Consider the following 23,027-nt stretch of genomic DNA (forward strand, 5'->3'; position numbering starts at 1 on the left):
TCGGCCAAACCCACGGGTAAGTGCAAACGCCTACACACACGTGTCAAGGGTGAACACGCCTGAACGCGCGTGTCACACACATGGGGCTGTAATCACACACGCTTGCACACTCACACGCTTGCACACTCGCGCGCGCTTGCACACCCGCCCCTGACACACGCGTGTGCCCGCAGACAACCTGGCGGCGGAGCTGGAGGCGAACCTGGGGCTGGTGGAGGAGATCCCGGGCTCGCACACGCTCGCACGCGCTTGCACACTCACACGCTCGCACGCTTGCACACTCACGCGCTTGCACACCCGCCCCTGACACACGCGTGTGCCCGCAGACAACCTGGCGGCGGAGCTGGAGGCGAACCTGGGGCTGGAGGAGGAGATCCCGGGCTCGCACACGCTCGCACACGCTTGCACACTCACACACTTGCACACTCACACGCTTGCACACCCACGCGCGCTTGCACACCCGCCCCTGACACACGCGTGTGCCCGCAGACAACCTGGCGGCGGAGCTGGAGGCGAACCTGGGGCTGGTGGAGGAGATCCCGGGCTCCCACACGCTCGCACACTCACGCGCTTGCACACTCACACGCTTGCACACTCACGCGCTTGCACACTCACACGCTTGCGCACTCCCACACTTGCACTCACGCGCTTGCACACTCACACGCTTGCGCACTCACGCTTGCACACTCACGCGCTTGCACACTCGCACGCTTGCACACTCACGCGCTTGCACACCCGCCCCTGACACACGCGTGTGCCCGCAGACAACCTGGCGGCGGAGCTGGAGGCGAACCTGGGGCTGGTGGAGGAGATCACGGGCTCCCACACGCTCGCACACGCTTGCACACTCACACGCTTGCACACTCACACGCTTGCACACTCACACGCTTGCACACTCACACGCTTGCACACTCACGCGCTTGCACACTCACGCTTGCACACTCCCACACTTGCACACTCACGCGCTTGCACACTCACACGCTTGCACACCCACGCGCGCTTGCACACCCGCCCCTGACACACGCGTGTGCCCGCAGACAACCTGGCGGCGGAGCTGGAGGCGAACCTGGGGCTGGTGGAGGAGATCCCGGGCTCCCACACGCTCGCACGCGCTTGCACACTCACACGCTTGCACACTCACACGCTTGCACACCCACGCGCGCTTGCACACCCGCCCCTGACACACGCGTGTGCCCGCAGACAACCTGGCGGCGGAGCTGGAGGCGAACCTGGGGCTGGTGGAGGAGATCCCGGGCTCCCACACGCTCGCACACGCTCGCACACTCACACGTTTGCACACTCACACGCTTGCACACTCACACGCTTGCACACTCACGCGCTTGCACACCCACGCGCGCTTGCACACTCGCCCCTGACACACGCGTGTGCCCGCAGACAACCTGGCGGCGGAGCTGGAGGCGAACCTGGGGCTGGTGGAGGAGATCCCGGGCTCCCACACGCTCGCACGCGCTTGCACACTCACACGCTCGCACGCTTGCACACTCACGCGCTTGCACACTCACACGCTCGCACGCGCTCGCACACTCACACGCTTGCACACTCACACATTTGCACACTCGCGCGCGCTTGCACACTCGCCCCTGACACGCGTGTGCCCGCAGACAACCTGGCGGCAGAGCTGGAGGCGAACCTGGGGCTGGTGGAGGAGATCCCGGGCTCCCACACGCTCGCACGCGCTTGCACACTCACGCGCTTGCACACCCGCCCCTGACACACGCGTGTGCCCGCAGACAACCTGGCGGCGGAGCTGGAGGCGAACCTGGGGCTGGTGGAGGAGATCCCGGGCTCCCACACGCTCGCACGCGCTTGCACACTCACACGCTTGCACACTCACGCGCTTGCACACTCGCGCGCGCTTGCACACTCCCACACTTGCACACTCACGCGCTTGCACACTCACACGCTTGCGCACTCACACGCTTGCACACTCACGCGCTTGCACACCCGCCCCTGACACGCGCGTGTGCCCGCAGACAACCTGGCGGCGGAGCTGGAGGCGAACCTGGGGCTGGTGGAGGAGATCACGGGCTCCCACACGCTTGCACACTCACGCGCTTGCACACTCACGCGCTTGCACACTCACACGCTTGCGCACTCCCACACTTGCACACTCACGCGCTTGCACACTCACACGCTTGCACACTCCCACACTTGCACACTCACGCGCTTGCACACCCGCCCCTGACACACGCGTGTGCCCGCAGACAACCTGGCGGCGGAGCTGGAGGCGAACCTGGGGCTGGTGGAGGAGATCCCGGGCTCCCACACGCTTGCACACTCACGCGCTTGCACACTCACGCGCTTGCACACTCACACGCTTGCGCACTCCCACACTTGCACACTCACGCGCTTGCACACTCACGCGCTTGCACACCCACGCACGCTTGCACACCCGCCCCTGACACACGCGTGTGCCCGCAGACAACCTGGCGGCGGAGCTGGAGGCGAACCTGGGGCTGGTGGAGGAGATCACGGGCTCCCACACGCTTGCACACTCACGCGCTTGCGCACTCCCACACTTGCACACTCACGCGCTTGCACACTCACACGCTTGCGCACTCCCACACTTGCACACTCACGCGCTTGCACACTCACACGCTTGCACACCCACGCGCGCTTGCACACCCGCCCCTGACACACGCGTGTGCCCGCAGACAACCTGGCGGCGGAGCTGGAGGCGAACCTGGGGCTGGTGGAGGAGATCCCGGGCTCGCACACGCTCGCACACGCTTGCACACTCACACGCTTGCACACTCACACGCTTGCGCACTCCCACACTTGCACACTCACGCGCTTGCACACTCACACGCTTGCGCACTCACGCTTGCACACTCACGCGCTTGCACACTCACACGCTCGCACGCTTGCACGCCCACGCGTGCTTGCACACCCGCCCCTGACACGCGCGTGTGCCCGCAGACAACCTGGCGGCGGAGCTGGAGGCGAACCTGGGGCTGGTGGAGGAGATCCCGGGCTCCCACACGCTCGCACACGCTTGCACACACACACTTGCACACTCACACATTTGCACACTCGCGCGCGCTTGCACACTCGCCCCTGACACGCGTGTGCCCGCAGACAACCTGGCGGCGGAGCTGGAGGCGAACCTGGGGCTGGAGGAGGAGATCCCGGGCTCGCACACGCTCGCACACGCTCGCACACTCACGCGCTTGCACACTCACACGCTTGCACGCCCGCGCGCGCTTGCACACCCGCCCCTGACACACGCGTGTGCCCGCAGACAACCTGGCGGCGGAGCTGGAGGCGAACCTGGGGCTGGTGGAGGAGATCCCGGGCTCGCACACGCTCGCACACGCTTGCACACTCACTCTTGCACACTTACACGCTTGCGCACTCACACGCTTGCACACTCCCACACTTGCACACTCACGCGCTTGCACACTCACACGCTTGCGCACTCACGCTTGCACACTCACGCACTTGCACACTCACACGCTTGCACACTCACACGCTCGCACGCTTGCACACTCACGCGCTTGCACACCCGCCCCTGACACACGCGTGTGCCCGCAGACAACCTGGCGGCGGAGCTGGAGGCGAACCTGGGGCTGGTGGAGGAGATCCCGGGCTCCCACACGCTCGCACACGCTCGCACACTCACACGCTTGCACACTCACACGCTTGCACACTCACACGCTCGCACGCTTGCACACTCACGCGCTTGCACACTCGCCCCTGACACGCGCGTGTGCCCGCAGACAACCTGGCGGCGGAGCTGGAGGCGAACCTGGGGCTGGTGGAGGAGATCCCGGGCTCCCACACGCTCGCACACTCACACGCTCGCACGCTTGCACACTCACGCGCTTGCACACCCGCCCCTGACACACGCGTGTGCCCGCAGACAACCTGGCGGCGGAGCTGGAGGCGAACCTGGGGCTGGTGGAGGAGATCACGGGCTCCCACACGCTTGCACACTCACGCGCTTGCACACTCACACGCTCGCACGCTTGCACACTCACGCGCTTGCACACCCGCCCCTGACACACGCGTGTGCCCGCAGACAACCTGGCGGCGGAGCTGGAGGCGAACCTGGGGCTGGTGGAGGAGATCACGGGTTTCCTCAAGATCCGTCGCTCCTATGCGCTTGTGTCGCTCTCGTTCTTCCGCAAGCTGCGCCTCGTCCGCGGGGACGCGCTGGAGATGGGGTAGGTGGGCGTGCAAGGGGCGGGTGGGCGTGCAAGGGGTAGGCGGGTGTGCAAGGGGTGGGCGGGTATGTAAGGGGTAGGTGGGTGTGCAAGGGGCGGCTGTGCAAGGGGCGGGTGGGTGTGCAAGGGGTGGGTGGGTGTGCAAGGGATAGGTGTGCAAGGGGCGGTGGGTGTGCAAGGGGCGGGCGTGCAGGGCGGGTGGGTGTGCAAGGGGCGGGTGAGCAAGGGGTGTTCAGGTGGGCAAGGGGTGTTCGGGTGTGCAAGGGGTGGGCGGGTATGTAAGGGGTAGGTGGGTGTGCAAGGGGCGGGTGTGCAAGGGGCGGTGGGTGTGCAAGGGCGGTGGGTGTGCAAGGGGTGGGTGTGCAAGGGGCGGTGGGTGTGCAAGGGGCGGTGGGTGTGCAAGGGGTGGGTGTGCAAGGGTAGGCGGGTATGCAAGGGGCGGGTGTGCAAGGGGTGGGTGTGCAAGTGGGTGGGTGTGCAAGGGGCGGGCGGGTGTGCAAGGGGCGGGTGGGTGTGCAAGGGTGAGTGTGCAAGGGCGGGTGGGCGTGCAAGGGGCGGGTGGGCGTGCAAGGGCGGGTGGGCGTGCAAGGGCGGGTGGCCGTGCAAGGGGTGGGTGGGTGTGCAAATGGGTGTGCAAGGGCGGGCGTGCAAGGGCGGGTGGGTGTGCAAGGGGTAGGCGGGTGTGCAAGGGCGGGTGTGCAAGGGGTGGGTGTGCAAGTGGTGGGTGGGTGTGCAAGGGGCGGGCGGGTGTGCAAGGGCGGGTGGGTGTGCAAAGGGTGAGTGTGCAAGGGCGGGTGGGCGTGCAAGGGCGGGTGGGCGTGCAAGGGCGGTGCCGTGCAAGGGCGGGTGGGTGTGCAAATGGTGGGTGTGCAAGGGGCGGGCGTGCAAGGGCGGGTGGGTGTGCAAGGGGTAGGCGGGTGTGCAAGGGGCGGGTGTGCAAGGGGTGGGTGTGCAAGTGGTGGGTGGGTGTGCAAGGGGCGGGCGGGTGTGCAAGGGGCGGGTGGGTGTGCAAGGGGCGGGTGGGTGTGCAAGGGGCGGGCGGGTGTGCAAGGGGCGGGTGGGTGTGCAAGGGGTGGGCGGGTGTGCAAAGGGTGAGTGTGCAAGGGGCGGGTGGGCGTGCAAGGGGCGGGTGGGTGTGCAAGGGGCGGGTGGGTGTGCAAGGGGCGGGAGTGCAGCGTGTCCCCCTTGACCCCCCGTGTCTCACCCCTGACCTCCATGTGCCCCACGCGTGTCCTCCCGTGACCCCCTCGTGACCTCCGCACGTCCCCATGTCCCATGCGTGTCCCCCTTGACCTCCCTTGACCCCCCTGTGTCCCCCGCGCGTCCCCCTGTGACCCCCCCGTGACCCCCACGCGTCCCCACGTCCCACGCGCGTCCCCCTTGACCCCCCGCGTCCCACACGCGTCCCCCTCGTGTCCCCCCGTGACCCACGTGTGTCCGTGTCCCGCGTGTCCCCTCGTGACCCCCGCGCATCCCCACGTCCCCCGCGCGTCCCCCTTGACCCCCCACGTCCCACGCGTGTCCTCCCTTTTCCCCCCATGACCACCGCGTGTCCCCACGTGTCCCCCCGTGACCCCCGCGCGTCCCCCCTGACCCCCGCGTCCCACGCGTGTCCTCCCTTGACCCCTTGTGACCCCCGCGCGTCCCCACGTCCCCCGCGCGTCCCCCCTTGACCCCCCGCGTCCCACGCGTGTCCCACGCGCGTCACCCCCTGACCCCCCACGTCCCACGCGTGTCCTCCCTTGACCCCTCGTGACCCCCGCGCGTCCCCCACGTCCCCCACGCATCCCCCCTTGACCCCCCGCGTCCCACGCGCGTCACCCCTTGACCCCCCGCGTCCCACGCGCGTCACCCCCTGACCCCCCGCGTCCCACGCGTGTCCTCATGTGTCCCCCCGTGACCCCCGCGCGTCCCTCCCTGACCCCCCGCGTCCCACGCGTGTCCCGCGCGTCCCCCCGGCAGGAACTACTCGTTCTACGCGCTGGACAACGCGAACCTGCGGCAGCTGTGGGACTGGTCGTCGCACGCGCTCACGGTCGCGCGCGGGAAACTCTTCTTCCACTACAACCCGAAGCTCTGCCTCGCGCACATCCACGCCATGGAGGAGGCCACGGGCGCGCGGGGGCGCCAGGGCCGCGGCGACGTGGCCCTCAAGACCAACGGCGACCAGGCCTCCTGTGAGTGGGCCGGCTTGCACGCGCGTGGGCGGGGGTTTGCACGTGCGTGTGCAAGATCGCGTGTTTTCTTTTTGCGCGCGCGCGAGTTCGCACGCGTGGGAGGGGGCGAGGGGGCGAGTGTGTAGGGTGGTGGCGACCGGGCTGCCTTTCCGTGGGCCGGTTTGCACGCGCGTGGGCCGGTTTGCACGCGCATGGATGATTTTGCACGCGCATTGCACGCGCGCGTGCAAGCTCGCGTGTTTTCTTTTTGCACGCGCGCGAGTTCGCACGCGTGGGAGGGTGCGAGGGTGTGAGTGTGTAGGGTGGTGGCGACCGGGCTCCCTGTCCGAGGGCCGGTTTGCACGCGCGTGGGCGGGAGTTTGCACGCGCGAGTGCAAGCTTGCGTGTTTTTTTGCGCGCGCGCGAGTTCGCACGCGTGGGAGGGGGCGAGGGTGCGAGGGTGTGGGGTGGTGGCGACCGGGCTGCCTGTCCGTGGGCCGGTTTGCACGCGCGTGGGCGAGTTTGCACGCGCGTGGGCGGGGGTTTGCACGCGCGTGGGCGGGGGTTTGCACGCGCGTGTGCAAGCTCGCGTGTTTTTGTTTGCGCGCGCGCGAGTTTGCACGCGTGGGCGGGTGGGAGGGTGCGAGGGTGTGGGGTGGTGGCGACCGGGCTGCCTGTCCGTGGGCCGGTTTGCACGCGCGTGGGCGGGAGTTTGCACGCGCGAGTGCAAGCTCGCGTGTTTTATTTGCGCGCGCGCGAGTTCGCACGCGTGGGCGGGTGGGAGGGTGCGAGTGTATACGGTGGTTGCGACCGGGCTCCCTGTCCGTGGACCGGTTTGCACGCGCATGGGCGAGTTTGCACGCGCATGGATGATTTTGCACGCGCATTGCACGCGCGTGGGCAAGCTCGCGTGTTTTTTTTGCACGCGCGCGAGTTCGCACGCGTGGGCGGGTGGGAGTGTGTACGGTGGTGTGGGCGGGCTGCCACGCGCGTGAGCCCGAGCCCGTCCCTTGCCCACGTGTCAGCCCCCTGTGCCCCTTGCACACTCGTGTGAGCCCGCGTGTGCCCCTTGTACACGTGTGCGAGGTTAACCGTGCCGCTCGCACACGGGCGTGAGTTCCCGTGCCCTTGGCCCACGCGGGAGTCCACGCGTGTCCCTGGCGCACGCGCTCATGCGGTTGACCGTGCCCCTTGCACGCGCGTGTGCAAGAGCTCTTGCCCCCTGCACACGCGCGTGCCCCCGCCGTGACCCCTTGCACGCACGCGTGTCCCCGTTGTGCCCCCTGCCCGCGCGTGTGCGCCTGGCCACGCCCCTCACCCGCGCGTGCGACCCCACCCCTACCCTCTTGCACGCGCGTGTGAGCCCGCGCAGGTTGCTTTCACGCTCGCGTGAGCCCACGTGTGCCCCTGGCACGCGCGCGTGCGGCTGACCCTGCCGTTTGCACGCGCGCGTGACCCCTTGCGCGCGCGCGTGACCCCTTGCGCGCGCGCGTGACCCCTTGCACGCGCGCGTGCCCCCGCAGGCGAGACGGAGCTGCTGCGCTTCTCGTCGGTGCGCACGGCCTTCGACAAGATCCTGCTGCGCTGGGAGCCATATTGGCCGCCCGACTTCCGGGACCTGCTGGGCTTCATGCTCTTCTACAAGGAGGCGTGAGTGTGCAAGGGGGTGGGGGTGGGTGTGCGAGGGGGGTGGGTGTGCAAGGGGTGGGAGTGTGTGTGCAAGGGGGCGGCAGTGAGTGTGCAAGTCAGTGCGAGTGTGCAAGGGGTGGGAGTGAGTGTGCAAGGGGGTGTGGGGGTGAGTGCAAGGGGGTGTGGGTGTGCAAGGGGTGGGAGTATGCAAGGGGGTGGGGGTGAGTGTGCAAGGGGGTGGGGTGAGTGTGCAAGGGGCGGGAGTGAGTGTGCAAGGGGGTGGGGGTGAGGGTGCAAGGGGGTGGGGGTGGGTGTCCAAGAGGGTGGTAGTGTGTGAGGGGGCGGGAGTGAGTGTGCAAGGGGTGTGAGTGTGCGGCCGCCCGACTTCCGGGACCTGCTGGGCTTCATGCTCTTCTACAAGGAGGCGTGAGTGTGCAAGGGGGTGGGGGTGGGTGTGCAAGAGGGCGGGAGAGTGTGCGAGGGGGCGGGAGTGAGTGTGCAAGGGGGTGGGGGTGAGTGTGCAAGAGGGCGGGAGTGTGTGCGAGGGGGTGTGAGTGTGCAAGGGGAGGTGGGGGGTGTGTGCAAGTCAGTGCGAGTGTGCAAGGGGCGGGAGTGAGTGTGCAAGGTGGTACGAGTGTGCAAGGGGTTGGAGTGAGTGTGCAAGGGGCAGGAGTGATTGTGCAAGTGGGTGTGAGTGTGCAAGGCGGTGAGTGTGCAAAGTGGTGTGGGGGTGAGTGTGCAAGGGGGTGTGAGTGTGCGAGGGGGCGGGAGTGAGTGTGCAAGGGGGTGGGAGTGTGTGGCCGCCCGACTTCCGGGACCTGCTGGGCTTCATGCTCTTCTACAAGGAGGCGTGAGTGTGCAAGGGGGTGGGGGTGAGTGTGCAAGGGGCGGGAGTGAGTGTGCGAGGGGCGGGAGTGAGTGTGCAAGGGGCGGGAGTGAGTGTGCAAGGGTGTGAGTGTGCGAGGGGGCGGGAGTGAGTGTGCAAGGGTGTGGGGGTGAGTGTGCAAGGGGCGGGAGTGATTTTGCAATGCAGTGTGAGTGTGCAAGGGGCGGGAGTGAGTGTGCAAGGGGGTGTGGGGGTGAGTGCAAGTTGGTGCAAGTGTGCAAGGGGCGGGAGTGAGTGTGCAAGGGGGTGTGAGTGTGCAAGGGTAGGTGGAGATGAGTGTGCATGTCAGTGTGAGTGTGCAAGGGGCGGGAGTGAGTGTGCAAGGGGGTGTGGGGGTGAGTTGCAAGGTGGTGCGAGTGTGCAAGGGGCGGGAGTGAGTGTGCAAGGGTGTGGGGGTGAGTGTGCAAGGGGCAGGAGTGAGTGTGCAAGGGGGTGTGAGTGTGCAAGGGGAGGTGGGGGTGAGTGTGCAAGTCAGTGCGAGTGTGCAAGAGGCGGGAGTGAGTGTGCAAGGGGGTGTGAGTGTGCGCCCGCCCGACTTCCGGGACCTGCTGGGCTTCATGCTCTTCTACAAGGAGGTGTGAGTGTGCAAGGGGGTGGGGGTGAGTGTGCAAGAGGGCGGGGAGTGTGCAGGGGTGGGGGTGAGTGTGCAAGGGGGCAGGAGTGTGCAATGTGGTGAGGGGTGTGTAAGGGGGCGTGAGTGTGCAAGGGGGTGGGCGAGGGCCGGGCCTCATGCTTTTCTACAAGGAGGTGAGTGTGCAAGGGGGCGCGGGGATGGGGGGTGCGAGGTGAGTGTGCACCACACGCATGTCCCTTTGCACACTCACACCTCCTTGCACACCCACATACTCACCCTCTTCCACCCTCATGGCCCCTTGCACACTCACCCACACACTCACCCCTTGCACACTCTCCTTGCACGCTCCTGCCCTTTGCACACTCACCCTCCTCCCCTTGCACACTCCCAACCCTTGCACCCTCCCCGCCCCTCGCACGCTCCCCCTCGCTCCCGCCTCTTGCACACTCCCCCCGCCTTGCACACTCACCCTCACCCGCTTGCACACTCGTCCTCCTTGCACGCTCCTGCTCCTCACACACTCCCACCCCTTGCACACTCACCCCCTCCTTGCACACTCCTAACCCTCGCACCCTCCCACCCTTTGCACACTCACCCCCCGCCTTGCACACTCACCCTCACTCACTGGCACACTCATCCTCACACCCTCCCGCCCCTTGCACACTCACCCCCGCCTTGCACACTCCTAACCCTCACACCCTCCCGCCCCTTGCACACTCACCCCCGCCTTGCACACTCACACCCACTGGCACACATCTTCCTCACACGCTTCCACCCCTTGCACACTCACCCCACACACTCTCAACCCTCACACCCTCCCACCCCTTGCACACTCACCCCACACACTCCCAACCCTCGCATCCTCCCGCCTCTTGCACACTCACTCCCCGCCTTGCACACTCACCCTCACCCGCTGGCACACTCATCCTCCTCACACACTTCCACCCCTTGCACACTCACCCTGCACACTCCCAACCCTCACACCCTCCCGCCCCTTGCACACTCACCCCCTCCTTGCACACTCCTAACCCTCACACCCTCTCGCCCCTTGCACACTCACCCCCGCCTTGCACACTCACCCTCACCCGCTGGCACACATCTTCCTCACACGCTTCCACCCCTTGCACACTCACCCCACACACTCCCAACCCTCACACCCTCTCACCCCTTGCACACTCACCCCCGCCTTGCACACTCACCCTCACCCGCTGGCACACATCTTCCTCACACGCTTCCACCCCTTGCACACTCACCCCACACACTCTCAACCCTCACACCCTCCCACCCCTTGCACACTCACCCCCCGCCTTGCACACTCCCAACCCTTGCACCCTCCCGCCCCTTGCACACTCACCCCCCCGCCTTGCACACTCCCAACCCTTGCACCCTCCCGCCCCTTGCACACTCACCCCCCGCCTTGCACACTCACCCTCACCCACTGGCACACTCATCCTCCTCACACACTTCCACCCCTTGCACACTCACCCTGCACACTCCCAACCCTCACACCCTCCCACCCCTTGCACACTCACCCCGCACACTCCCAACCCTCACACCCTCCCACCCCTTGCACACTCACCCCACACACTCCCAACCCTCGCATCCTCCCGCCCCTTGCACACTCACCCTGCACACTCCCAACCCTTGCATTCTCCCGCCCCTTGCACACTCACCCCCCCACCTTGCACACTTCCAACCCTTGCACCCTCCCGCCCCTTGCACACTCACCCCCCGCCTTGCACACTCACCCTCACCCACTGGCACACTCATCCTCCTCACACACTTCCACCCCTTGCACACTCACCCTGCACACTCCCAACCCTCACCCCCTCCCGCCCCTTGCACACTCACCCCCCGCCTTGCACACTCACCCCCCGCCTTGCACACTCCCCCCCCACCTTGCACGCCCGCAAGACATGTGCCCTCCTTGCACCCTCCTCACACCCTCCCACCCCTTGCACACTCACCCCCACCTTGCACGCTCACCCCCCCCCGCCTTGCACACTCACCCCCCCCGCCTTGCACGCCCGCAGGCCGCACCGCAACGTGACGGAGCTGGACGGGCAGGACGCGTGCGGCGGCAGCAGCTGGACCGTGGTGGACGTGGACCCCCCGCAGCGCGCGGCCGAGGCCCCCGGCGCGCCCCTCCCCCACCCGGGCTGGCTGCTGCGCGGCCTCAAGCCCTGGACCCAGTACGCGGTGTTTGTGCGCACGCTCGTGAGCCTGAGCGACGAGCGCCGCAGCTACGGCGCCAAGAGCCGCATCATCTACGTGCGCACCAACGCCACCAGTGAGTGTGCAAGGGCGGGGGTGCAAGGGGGTGGGGGCGGGGGGCCTGCAGAAAGCGGGTGGGGGTGCAAATGGGTAAGCGTGCAAGCGGGGGTGGGTGTGCAAGTCAGTGAGCCTGTGTTCGGGGACGGGTGTGCAAGCGGGAGAGCAGGGGTGGATGTAAAAGGGGGTGGGTGTGCAAGCGGGGGTGGGTGTGCAAGCAGGAGGGTGGGTGTGCAAACGAAAGTGAGTGTGCAAGGGGCCGGGGGTTGCATGCAGAAAGCGGGTGGGTGTGCAAGCGGGAGAGCAGGGATGGACGTAAAAAGTGGGTGAGTGTGCAAGCGGGGGTGGGTGTGCTAGCAGGAGGGTGGGTGTGCAAACGAGAGTGAGTGTGCAAGGGGCCGGGGGGCGGGGTTGCATGCAGAAAGCGGGTGGGTGTGCAAGTGGGGGGTGCAAATGGGTGAGTGTGCAAGGGGGATGGTTGGGTGTGCAAACGATGAACGTGCAAGCAGAGTGGGGTTGGGTGTGCAAATGGGCGAGTGTGCAAGCGGGAGGGTGTGTGTGCTCCCGGGTGTGAGTGTGCAAACGGGGGACGCGGCCCGCGGTGCTTGTGCGCGCGCTCGTGAGCCTGAGCGACGAGCGCCGCAGCTACGGCGCCAAGAGCCGCATCATCTACGTGCGCACCAACGCCACCAGTGAGTGTGCAAGGGCGGGGGTGCAAGGGGGTGGGGGCGGGGGTGCAAGGGGGCGGGGGTCAGGGGTGCAAGCGGGAGAGCAGGGGTGGATGTAAAAGGGGGTGGGTGTGCAAACAGGAGGGTGGGTGTGCAAACGGGTGAGTGTGCAAGCGGGGGTGGGCGTGCAAGGAAAAAGCGGGTGAGTGTGCAAGCGGGGGTGGGTGGGCAAACAGGCGAGCGTGCAAGCAAACAGCGGGTGAGCGTGCAAACGGGTGGGCGTGCAAACGGGCAAGTGTGCAAGTTGGAAAGGTGGGTGTGCAAATGGGTGAGTGTGCAAGCGGGGGGTGTGTGGGCAAACAGGCGAGCGTGCAAGCAAACAGCGGGCGAGCGTGCAAACGGGCGAGCGTGCAAACGGGCGAGCGTGCAAACGGGCAAGCGTGCAAACGGGTGGGTGTGCAAGTGGGAAAGGGTGGGCGTGCAAACGGAAGGGGCGAGCGTGCAAGCGGAGAGGCGGGGGGTGTGCAACCCCGGGAGTGAGTGTGCAAGCGTGCAAGCCCCCGCGCGGACGCCCCCGCAGACCTGTCAGGTGTGCAAACCTGGGAGTGAGTGTGCAAGCGTGCCAGCCCCCGTGAGGCGGGTGGGTGTGCAACCCTGGGAGTGAGTGTGCAAGCGGGTGGGTGTGCAAACGGGTGGGCGTGCAAACGGGTGGGCGTGCAAATGGGCGAGTGTGCAAGTGGGAAAGGGTGGGTGTGCAAACGGAAGGGGCGAGCGTGCAAGCGGGTGGGTGTGCAAATGGGTGAGTGTGCAAGCAGGGGTGGGTGGGCAAACAGGCGAGCGTGCAAGCAAACAGCGGGTGAGCGTGCAAACGGGTGAGCGTGCAAACGGGTGGGTGTGCAAACGGGTGGGCGTGCAAACGGATGGACATGTAAACGGGCGTGTGTGTAAGTGGGAAAGGGTGGGTGTGCAAACAAGTGGGCGTGCAAACGGGTGGGCGTGCAAACAGGCGAGTGCAAGTGGGAAAGGGTGGGCGTGCAAACGGAAGGGGCGAGCGTGCAAGCGGGGAGGGTGGGTGTGCAAACGGAAGGGGCGAGCGTGCAAGTGGGGAGGGTGGGTGGGTGTGCAAACGGAAGGGGCGAGCGTGTAAGCGGGGAGGGTGGGTGTGCAAATGGGTGAGTGTGCAAGCGGGGGTGTGCGTGCAAGCAAAAAGCGGGTGAGTGTGCAAGCGGGGGTGGGTGGGCAAACAGCGGGTGAGCGTGCAAACGGGCGAGCGTGCAAGTGGGAAAGGGTGGGCGTGCAAACGGAAGGGGCGAGCGTGCAAGCGGGGAGGGTGGGTGTGCAAACGGAAGGGGTGAGCGTGCAAGTGGGGAGGGTGGGTGTGCCCGCAAAAAGCAGGCAAGCGTGCAAGCGGGTGGGTGTGCAAATGGGTGAGTGTGCAAGCGGGGGTGGGTGGGCAAACAGGCGAGCGTGCAAGCAAACAGCTGGTGAGCGTGCAAACGGGCGGGTGTGCAAGTGGGAAAAACTGGGCGTGCAAACAGAAGGGGCGAGCGTGCAAGTGGGGAGGGTGGGTGTGCAAACGGTCGAGTGTGCAAGTGGGAAAGGTGGGTGTGCAAATGGGTGAGTGTGCAAGCGGGGGGTGTGTGGGCAAACAGGCGAGCGTGCAAGCAAACAGCGGGTGGGCGTGCAAACGGGCGAGTGTGCAAGTGGGAAAGGGTGGGCGTGCAAACGGAAGGGGCGAGCGTGCAAGCGGGTGGGTGTGCAACCCTGGGAGTGAGTGTGCAAGCGTGCCAGCCCCCGGGAGGCGGGTGGGTGTGCAACCCTGGGAGTGAGTGTGCAAGCGGGAGCTCACGCGCGCGCCCCCGCCCCCGCAGACCCGTCGGGTGTGCAAACCTGGGTGTGAGTGTGCAAGCGTGCCAGCCCCCGGGAGGCGGGTGGGTGTGCAACCCTGGGAGTGAGTGTGCAAGCGGGAGCTCACGCGCGCGCGCGCCCCCGCCCCCCGCAGACCCGTCGGGTGTGCAAACCTGGGTGTGAGTGTGCAAGCGTGCCAGCCCCCGGGAGGCGGGCGGGTGTGCAACCCTGGGAGTGAGTGTGCAAGCGGGAGCTCACGCGCGCGCCCCCGCCCCCCGCAGACCCGTCGGGTGTGCAAACCTGGGTGTGAGTGTGCAAGCGTGCCAGCCCCCGGGAGGCGGGTGGGTGTGCAACCCTGGGAGTGAGTGTGCAAGCGGGAGCTCACGCGCGCGCGCGCCCCGCCCCCCGCAGACCCGTCGGGTGTGCAAACCTGGGTGTGAGTGTGCAAGCGTGCCAGCCCCCGGGAGGCGGGTGGGTGTGCAACCCTGGGAGTGAGTGTGCAAGCGGGTGGGCGTGCAAACGGGCGAGTGTGCAAGTGGGAAAGGGTGGGCGTGCAAACGGAAGGGGCGAGCGTGCAAGCGGGTGGGTGTGCAACCCTGGGAGTGAGTGTGCAAGCGGGAGCTCACGCGCGCGCGCGCGCGCGCCCCGCCCCCGCAGACCCGTCGGGTGTGCAACCCTGGGTGTGAGTGTGCAAGCGTGCCAGCCCCCGGGAGGCGGGCGGGTGTGCAACCCTGGGAGTGAGTGTGCAAGCGGGAGCTCGCGCGCGCGGCCCCGCCCCCGCAGACCCGTCGGGTGTGCAAACCTGGGTGTGAGTGTGCAAGCGTGCCAGCCCCCGGGAGGCGGGCGGGTGTGCAACCCTGGGAGTGAGTGTGCAAGCGGGAGCTCACGCGCGCGCCCCCGCCCCCGCAGACCCGTCGGGTGTGCAACCCTGGGTGTGAGTGTGCAAGCGTGCCAGCCCCCGGGAGGCGGGCGGGTGTGCAACCCTGGGAGTGAGTGTGCAAGCGGGAGCTCACGCGCGCGCGCGTGCGCCCCCACCCCCCGCAGACCCGTCGGGTGTGCAACCCTGGGTGTGAGTGTGCAAGCGGGAGCTCACACACGCGCCCCCGCCCCCGCAGACCCGTCGGGTGTGCAACCCTGGGTGTGAGTGTGCAAGCGTGCCAGCCCCCGGGAGGCGGGCGGGTGTGCAACCCTGGGAGTGAGTGTGCAAGCGTGCCAGCCCCCGGGAGGCGGGTGAGTGTGCAACCCTGGGTGTGAGTGTGCAAGCGTGCCAGCCCCCGGGAGGCGGGCGGGTGTGCAACCCTGGGAGTGAGTGTGCAAGCGGGAGCTCACGCGCGCGCCCCCGCCCCCCGCAGACCCGTCGGTGCCGCGGGACCCGCTGTCGGTCTCGAACTCGTCCTCGCAGATCCTGCTGCGCTGGCGGCCGCCGGCCGAGCCCAACGGCAACGTCACGCACTACCGCGTGCGCTGGGAGCGCCAGGACGAGGACGCGGAGCTCTTCGAGCTCGACTACTGCCGCAAGGGTGAGTGTGCAAGGCCTTGCACGCGCGTGTGCAATTCTTGCACACGCGCGTGCAAGATCTTGCACGCGCGTGTGCAACATTTGGCACGCGCGCGTGCAAGGCCTCGCCCGCGCGCGTGCAAATCGGCCCGGGTGGGCGCGGGCGGCGGGGGGAGGTGGGCGCGGGGGTCCACGCGGGGGGCTCGGGGGCGCTTGCACGCGCGCGTGCCAAGCCGGCAGGCGCGTGTGCAAATTGGGCCAGTTTCGGGCGGGGTCCGGGGGGCCTTCGGGACGCGCGTGGGGGCGGGGGCCCCGCGCCGGGGCGGTGGGGCCTGCGCGTGTGCCAGCGCGGCACGGGCCTGGGGGACGTCTTGCACGCGCATGTGCAAAGGGGGCGGGTGGGGCCCGCGCGGGGGCGAGCGGCGCGTGCGCGTGGCGAGGGGATCCGTGGGCGCGCGCTCTGAGGGCGCGGGAGTTGGCACGCGCGGGGGGCAATCTTGCACGCGCGGGTGGCAATCTTGCACGCGCGGGTGGCAATCTTGCACGCGCGTGTGCCAATCTTGCACGCGCGGGGGCCAATCTTGCACGCGCGGGGCCCGTTGGGCCCGTTTGGCCCTCGCAGGTGCGGTCCGCGTGGGAGCTTGGCACTCGCATCCGTGGGCGGCTCAGGGGCGTGTGCGTGTGCCCTGCGGGTTTGCACGCGCGTGTGGAAATTTCGCACGCGCGCGTGAGTTGCATGGGCATCTGTGGGGCTTTTGCACAACTGCGTGGCTGCACGCCCGTGGCAGCCGTTTGCACGCGCGTGTGACCTTCTTGCAGGTACCCACGTGGCTCTTGAGTGTTGTCTGTGGTTTTTGCACACTCGTGTGCGTGTCTTCCTTTGCGCGTGTTTTTTGCACGCGCGTCTTCTTTACGCGCGTGTTTTTTGCACGCGCGTGTGAGCTTTTAGCACGTCTTCGTGGCTTTTGCGTGTTGGCGCATTGCCCTGGCGCGTGTGGGGCGTGCACACTTCCGTGGGTGGTTTGCACGCGCGCGTGACTGGGTCGCGTGTGTCCGGAGCCCTCGACCCCCTGTGCGCTTTGCGCACACGTGCGTGTAGCTTTGCACGCTGTCGCGCGTGCGTTTTTACACCCTCCTTGATGTTTGCACGCTCGCGCGTGTTCTTTGCACGCGCGCGTGGTTTTTCCGCATGTTTTGTAGCTTTTGCACGTGTTTGTGGGTGGGTTTTGCACGTGTGTGGGGGTGGGTTTTGCACACGTGCGTGTAGTTTCCCGCGCGTGACTTCTCTTTAAATGGGGTTTTCGCACGAGTGTATGGGCTTCCGCCCGCGCGTGATTTTTCCACACGCGTCTGCTCCACGCGGGTCTGTGTAGCCTTGAAAAGGGGTTTTCCACGCGCGCCTCCAGGTTTTTCACGCTCGTGTATGTCCTTTGCACGCGCGTGTGGGTTTTCTTCGCCCACGCGTGTGCCTTTGCACGCCTGCGTGTGCCTCTCGGCACGCTCGTGTCGGTTTGTGCACGAACGTGTGTGTTGGCCACGCGCGCGTGCATTTTTCGACACGTGCTTTTCCACGCCCGTGACTTCTTTGCTTTTGCACGCGCACACGTGTCTTTTGCACGCGTGTGTGTCGTTCTTCACACACCCGTGGGTGCTTCTTGCACGCGCACCTCCTTGTGGAACCCCCGGGCATGTTCTTGGCATGTGCGTGTTCTCGCTCGCGTGCGCGGCGCTTTGGCACGCCACGCGACTGTGTTCTTGCACGCGCGCGTGCCTCTCTTGCACGCGCGCGTGCCCTCTCCGCGTACACGCATGTCGATGCGTCCGCGTGGGTGCTTGTCCGCTCCCGGGAATGTCTGATTTTGCACATCCGTGTGCAGTGTTGCACGCCGGTGGCCACGTGTTCCAGGCACGCGTGTTGCTTTTGCACGCGCGTGTGGTTTTGGCCCTGCGCACGTGTCACTTTTCCACACCTGTTTTGCACGCGCGCGTGTTTTGCTTCGGCGCGCTGTTGGCACACGTGTGTTTTTGTATGTGCGTGTGTGATTTTGCCCGTGCTTTAGGGTGCTTTTGCACAGGCTTCAGTGGGATCTTGCACACGCGCGTGTCTTTTTGCACACGTCTATGATTTTGCACGTGCACATGTTTTTCGATGCATGTTGGGTTTTGCACATGCATGTGGTGGTGCACACGCTCAAGTGGGGTTTTGCACACGCGTGTTTGTGGTTTTGCGCGTGTGCAGGTGTGTCTTTGAACACCCTAAAGCGTGGTTTTGCACGCGCGCGTGTGATTTGGCACACGTGCATGGGATTTTGCGCGTGTGTAAGTGCCTCTTGGAACACCCTTGAGTGTGATTTTGCACGCGCGTGTCTGACCTTGCACACACTTTGGTGTGACTTTGCACGCGTGTATCTTTGAACACCCTCAAGTGTGGTTTTGCACATGTGCGTGTGTTCTCTGCACGCGCGGGTGTGACTTGCACGCGCGGTTGTGACTTGTGTAAATGTATCTTTGAACACCCTTAAGTGTGATTTTGCACACGCGCATGTGAGACTTGCACGCGCGGGTGCGACTTGCATTGCACGCGCGGGTGTGACTTGTGCAAGTGTGTCTTTGAGCACCCTTAAGTGTGATTTTGCACACGCGCATGTGAGACTTGCACGCGCGGGTGCGACTTGCATTGCACGCGCGGTTGTGACTTGTGTAAGTGTATCTTTGAGCGCCCTTAAGTGTGATTTTGCACACGTGCATGTGAGACTTGCACGCGCGGGTGCGACTTGCATTGCACGCGCGGGTGTGATTTGCATTGCACGCGCGGGTGTGTCTTGCATTGCACGCGCGGGTGTGTCTTGCATTGCACGCGCGGGTGTGTCTTGCATTGCACGCGCCGGCGCGACTTGCATTGCACGCGCGGGTGCGACTTGCATTGCACGCGCGGGTGTGACTTGTGCAAGTGTGTCTTTGAGCACCCTTAAGTGTGATTTTGCACACGCGCATGTGAGACTTGCACGCGCGGGCGCGGCTTGCCTTGCACGCGCGGGCGCGGCTTGCATTGCACGCGGGGGCGCGGCTTGCATTGCCCGCGCGGGCGCGACTCGCGCAAGGGGCGGGCTTTGACTCCGCCCCCGCCCCGCCCCCGCCCCGCCCCCCGCAGGCCTGAAGCTGCCGTCGCGGACCTGGTCGCCGCCCGCCGAGCCCGGGGCCGAGGCCGAGGCCGCGCGCGGCCGCAACCAGAGCGAGCGCGAGCCCGGGCCGCCGGCGGCTGCTGCGCGTGTCCCAAGACGGACGCGCAGGTGCTGCGCGAGCGCCAGGAGGCCGACTTCCGGAAGAGCTTCGAGGACTTCCTGCACGACGCCGTCTTCGTGCCCAGGTCCGCTTCCGGCCGGCGCGGGGCGGGGGGGGGCGGGGCGGGGCGGGGGGCGGGGTGGGGGGGCGGGGTGGGGGGGCGGGGCGGGGGGGCGGGGCGGTGGGAGAGCGAGCGGCCTCTCCCCCACCCCGCTCGCTCGCTCCCTCGCTCTCTCTGTCCTCTCTCTCTCTCTTTCACCTCTGGCGTCATTCTTCTCCCTCTGACGTCATTCTTCTCCCTCTGGCGTCATTCTTCTTCCTCTGGCATCACTCCCCTCCCCCCGACGAAACTCGCCTCCCCGTGACGTCATCCTTCTGCCCGTGACGTCCCCGTTTCCCCACGGGTCGTCACCGCCCCTCGCTCTGACGTCGCTCCCCGTCGCTCTGACGTCACTCTTTTCCCTCTGGCGTCGCTCTCCCCCTCTGACGTCCCTCACAGGCCTCTCCCCTCCCTCTGACGTCACAGTTTCTCCCCTGACGTCACTCCCCGTCCCTCTTACATCATTCATCTCCCCCTGACGTCACTCTCCTTCCTTCCCGATGTCACAGTTTCTCCCCTGACGTCACTCCCTGTGTCCCTGACGTCACTCCCCTCCTCCTGACGTCACAGTTTTCCCCCTGACGTCCCTCCCCTTGTTCTGATGTCACACCCTCCCCCGACGTCGCTCCCCGTCACCCTGACGTCACTCCCTTCCCCGTGACGTCACTCCCTGTCGCTCTAACGTCATTCATCTTCCTGTGATGTCACTCCTCTCCCCCTGACGCCACTTTTCGTTCCCCTGACGTCACTCCCCTCCCTCTTACATCACAGGTTTCCTCCCTGACGTCACTCCCCTCTCTGTGACATCACTCCTTTCCCTCTGACGTCACTCTCCCTCTTACATCACTCTCTTCACCCTGACGTCCCTCCCCTCCCCCTGACGTCCCTCCCCGTCCCTCTTACATCGTTGTTTTCTCTCTGACGTCACTCTCCTCCCCCTCTGACGTCCCCCACAGGCCTCCCGCGTCCCCTGACGTCCCTCCCCGTCGCTCTAACGTCCCTCCCTCCCCTCTGACGTCGCTCCCCTCCCCCTGACGTCACTCCGCACCCTCTGACGTCACTCCCCGTCGCTTTAACGTCACTCCCTCCCCTCCTACGTCGGTCCCCTCCCTCTGACATCACTGTCCCTCCCTCTTGCATCACTCTTTTCCCCCTGACGTCACTCCCTGTCCCCTTGACATCACTCCTTTCCCTCTGACGTCACTCCCCTCCCTTTTACATCACAGTTTTTCCCCCTGATGTCCCTCTCCCCCTCTGACGTCCCTCCCCGTAACTCTTACATCGTTGTTTTTTCTCTGACGTCCCCCCGTCCCTCTTACATCACTCTTTTCCCCCTGACGTCACTCTCTGTCCCCTTGACATCACTCCTTTCCCTCTGACGTCCCTCCCCGTCCCTCTTACATCGTTGCTTTCCCTCTCACGTCACTCCCCTCCCCTCTGACGTCCCTCCCCGTCCCTCTTACATCATTCTTTTCCCCCTCTGACATCCCCCCGTTCCTCTTACATCGTTGTTTTCTGACGTCACTCCCCGTCCCTCTTACATCGTTGTTTTCTCTCTGACGTCGCTCCCCTCCCTCTGACGTCCCTCCCCGTCCCTCTTACATCATTCTTTTCCCCCTCTGACGTCACTCCCCGTCCCTCTTACATCGTTTTCTCTCTGACGTCACTGTCCCTCCCTCTTGCATCACTCTTTTCCCTCTGACATCACTCCCTGTCCCTCTTACATCGTTCTCTTCCCTCTGGCGTCACTCCCTGTTCCTCTTACATCGTTCTTTTCCCACTGACGTCACTCCCTGCCCCTTTGACATCACTCCTTTCCCTCTGACGTCACTCCCCGTCCCTCTTACATTGTTGCTTTCCCTCTGACGTCACTCCCCGTCCCTCTTACATCGTTGCTTTCCCTCTGACGTCACTCCCCTCCCCCTGACGTCCCCCATTCCTCTTACATCACTCCTTTCCCTCCGACGTCGCTCCCCGTCCCTCTTACATCGTTCTCTTCCCTCTGACGTCCCTCCCCTCTTCCTCTGACGTCCTTCTGTTCCTCTTACGTCGCTCTTTCCCCTCTGACGTCCCTCCCCTCCCCCTCTAACGCCGCCCGTCCCTCTTACGTCAGTCCCTCCCCCTGACGTCGCTCCCCTCCCTCTGACGTCACTCTCCCTCCCTCTTGCATCACTCTTTTCCCCCTGACGTCACTCCCCGTCCCTCTTACATCGTTGCTTTCCCTCTGACGTCACTCCTCTCCCCCTCTGACGTCACTCCCTGTCCCTTTGACATCACTCCTTTCCTTCCGACGTCACTCCCCGTCCCTCTTACATCGTTGCTTTCCCTCTGACGTCACTCCCCGTCCCTCTTACATCGTTCTCTTCCCTCTGACGTCACTCCCCGTCCCTCTTACATCGTTCTCTTCCCTCTGACGTCACTTCCCGTCCCTCTTACATCGTTCTTTTCCCTCTGACGTCACTCCCCTCCCCTCTGACGTCATTCCCCGTCCCTTTGACATCACTCCTTTCCTTCCGACGTCACTCCCCGTCCCTCTTACATCGTTGCTTTCCCCCTGACGTCCCTCCCCTCCCCCTCTAGCGTCACCCGTCCCCCTTACGTCATTCTCTCCCCTCTGACGTCCCCCGCAGGCCTCCCGCGTCGCGTCCTCCTCCACCGACGTCGCCGCCGTCGTCCGCGCGCAGGCGCCGCGGGGCGGGGGCGGGGCCGTGGGGGAACGCGACCACGCCCCGCCCGGGGTGGGGCCCCGCCCCCTCGCCCTCCTCCCCCGCGGGCCCCGCCCCTCCCCGCCCCCCGGGCCCCGCCCCGACGCCGTGGTGTGGGGCGCGGAGTCGCTGGTGATCTCGGGGCTGCGGCACTTCACGGGCTACAGGATCGAGCTCCAGGCCTGCAACCGGGCGGCGCCGGCGCGCTGCAGCGTGGCCGCCTACGTCAGCGCGCGCACCATGCCCGGAGGTGGGCGGGGCCGGCGGTGGGCGGGGCTGGGGCGGGGGCGGGGCCGAGGGAGGGAGAGAAAGGGAGAATCACAGCGCGGTCCCGGCGCTGAGGGGGGAAAATGGCGGCGGGCCCCGAGGGGAAAATGGCGGCGGGCTGCTGGGGGCGTGGCTAAGGGAGGGAGAGGGGGGCCAATCAGCGCTGAGGGACTGGGGGAAAATGGCCGTCGGCTGGGGGCGTGGCTAAGGGAGAAGGGACCAATCACAGCGCTGATAGACAGGGAAAATGGCGGCGGGTGGGGGCGTGGCTGAGGGAGGGAGAGGGGACCAATCAGCGCTGAGGGACTGGGGGAAAATGGCCGCCGGCGGGGGCGTGGCTAAGGGAGGGAGAAGGGGCCAATCACAGCGCTGATAGACTGAGGGAAAGTGGCGGCGGGTGGGGGCGTGGCTAAGGGAGGGAGAGGGGGCCAATCAGCGCTGAGGGACTGGCGGAAAATGGCCGCCGGCAGGGGGCGTGGCTAAGGGAGAAGGGACCAATCACAGCGCTGATAGACAGGGAAAATGGCGGCGGGTGGGGGCGTGGCTGAGGGAGGGAGAGGGGACCAATCAGCGCTGAGGGACTGGGGGAAAATGGCCGCCGGCGGGGGCGTGGCTAAGGGAGGGAGAAGGGGCCAATCACAGCGCTGATAGACTGAGGGAAAATGGCGGCCGGTGGGGGCGTGGCTAAGGGAGGGAGAGGGGGCCAATCAGCGCTGAGGGACTGGCGGAAAATGGCCGCCGGCAGGGGCGTGGCTAAGGGAGAAGGGGCCAATCAGCGCTGAGGGGAAAATGGCGGCCAGGGGGCGTGGCTAAGGGAGGGAGAAAGTGCGAATCACAGCGCTGAGGGACTGGGGGAAAATGGCGGCGGGCGGGGGCGTGGCTAAGGGAGAGGGAACCAATCATAGGGCTGAGGGACTGGGGGAAAATGGCGGCGGGCGGGGGCGTGGCTAAGGGAG

General features: G+C 66.3%; 1 protein-coding gene across 1 annotated transcript in view; it reads left to right on the top strand.

Annotated features, from left to right (window-relative positions):
* Insr (insulin receptor) overlaps positions 1-23,027 on the top strand; it is a 70,640-nt gene that overhangs the window by 25,791 nt on the left and 21,822 nt on the right. The window contains 9 exon segments of the mRNA XM_060375915.1: positions 4,043-4,187; positions 6,150-6,364; positions 7,867-7,993; positions 11,466-11,722; positions 15,572-15,739; positions 18,869-18,963; positions 18,966-19,107; positions 21,759-21,892; positions 21,895-22,054. Of these exon segments, the coding sequence (XP_060231898.1) occupies positions 4,043-4,187; positions 6,150-6,364; positions 7,867-7,993; positions 11,466-11,722; positions 15,572-15,739; positions 18,869-18,963; positions 18,966-19,107; positions 21,759-21,892; positions 21,895-22,054 (1,443 nt within the window).

Source organism: Meriones unguiculatus, assembly GCF_030254825.1.
Source record: "Meriones unguiculatus strain TT.TT164.6M chromosome 13 unlocalized genomic scaffold, Bangor_MerUng_6.1 Chr13_unordered_Contig_2907, whole genome shotgun sequence".
Taxonomy (NCBI): Eukaryota; Metazoa; Chordata; class Mammalia; order Rodentia; family Muridae; genus Meriones; species Meriones unguiculatus.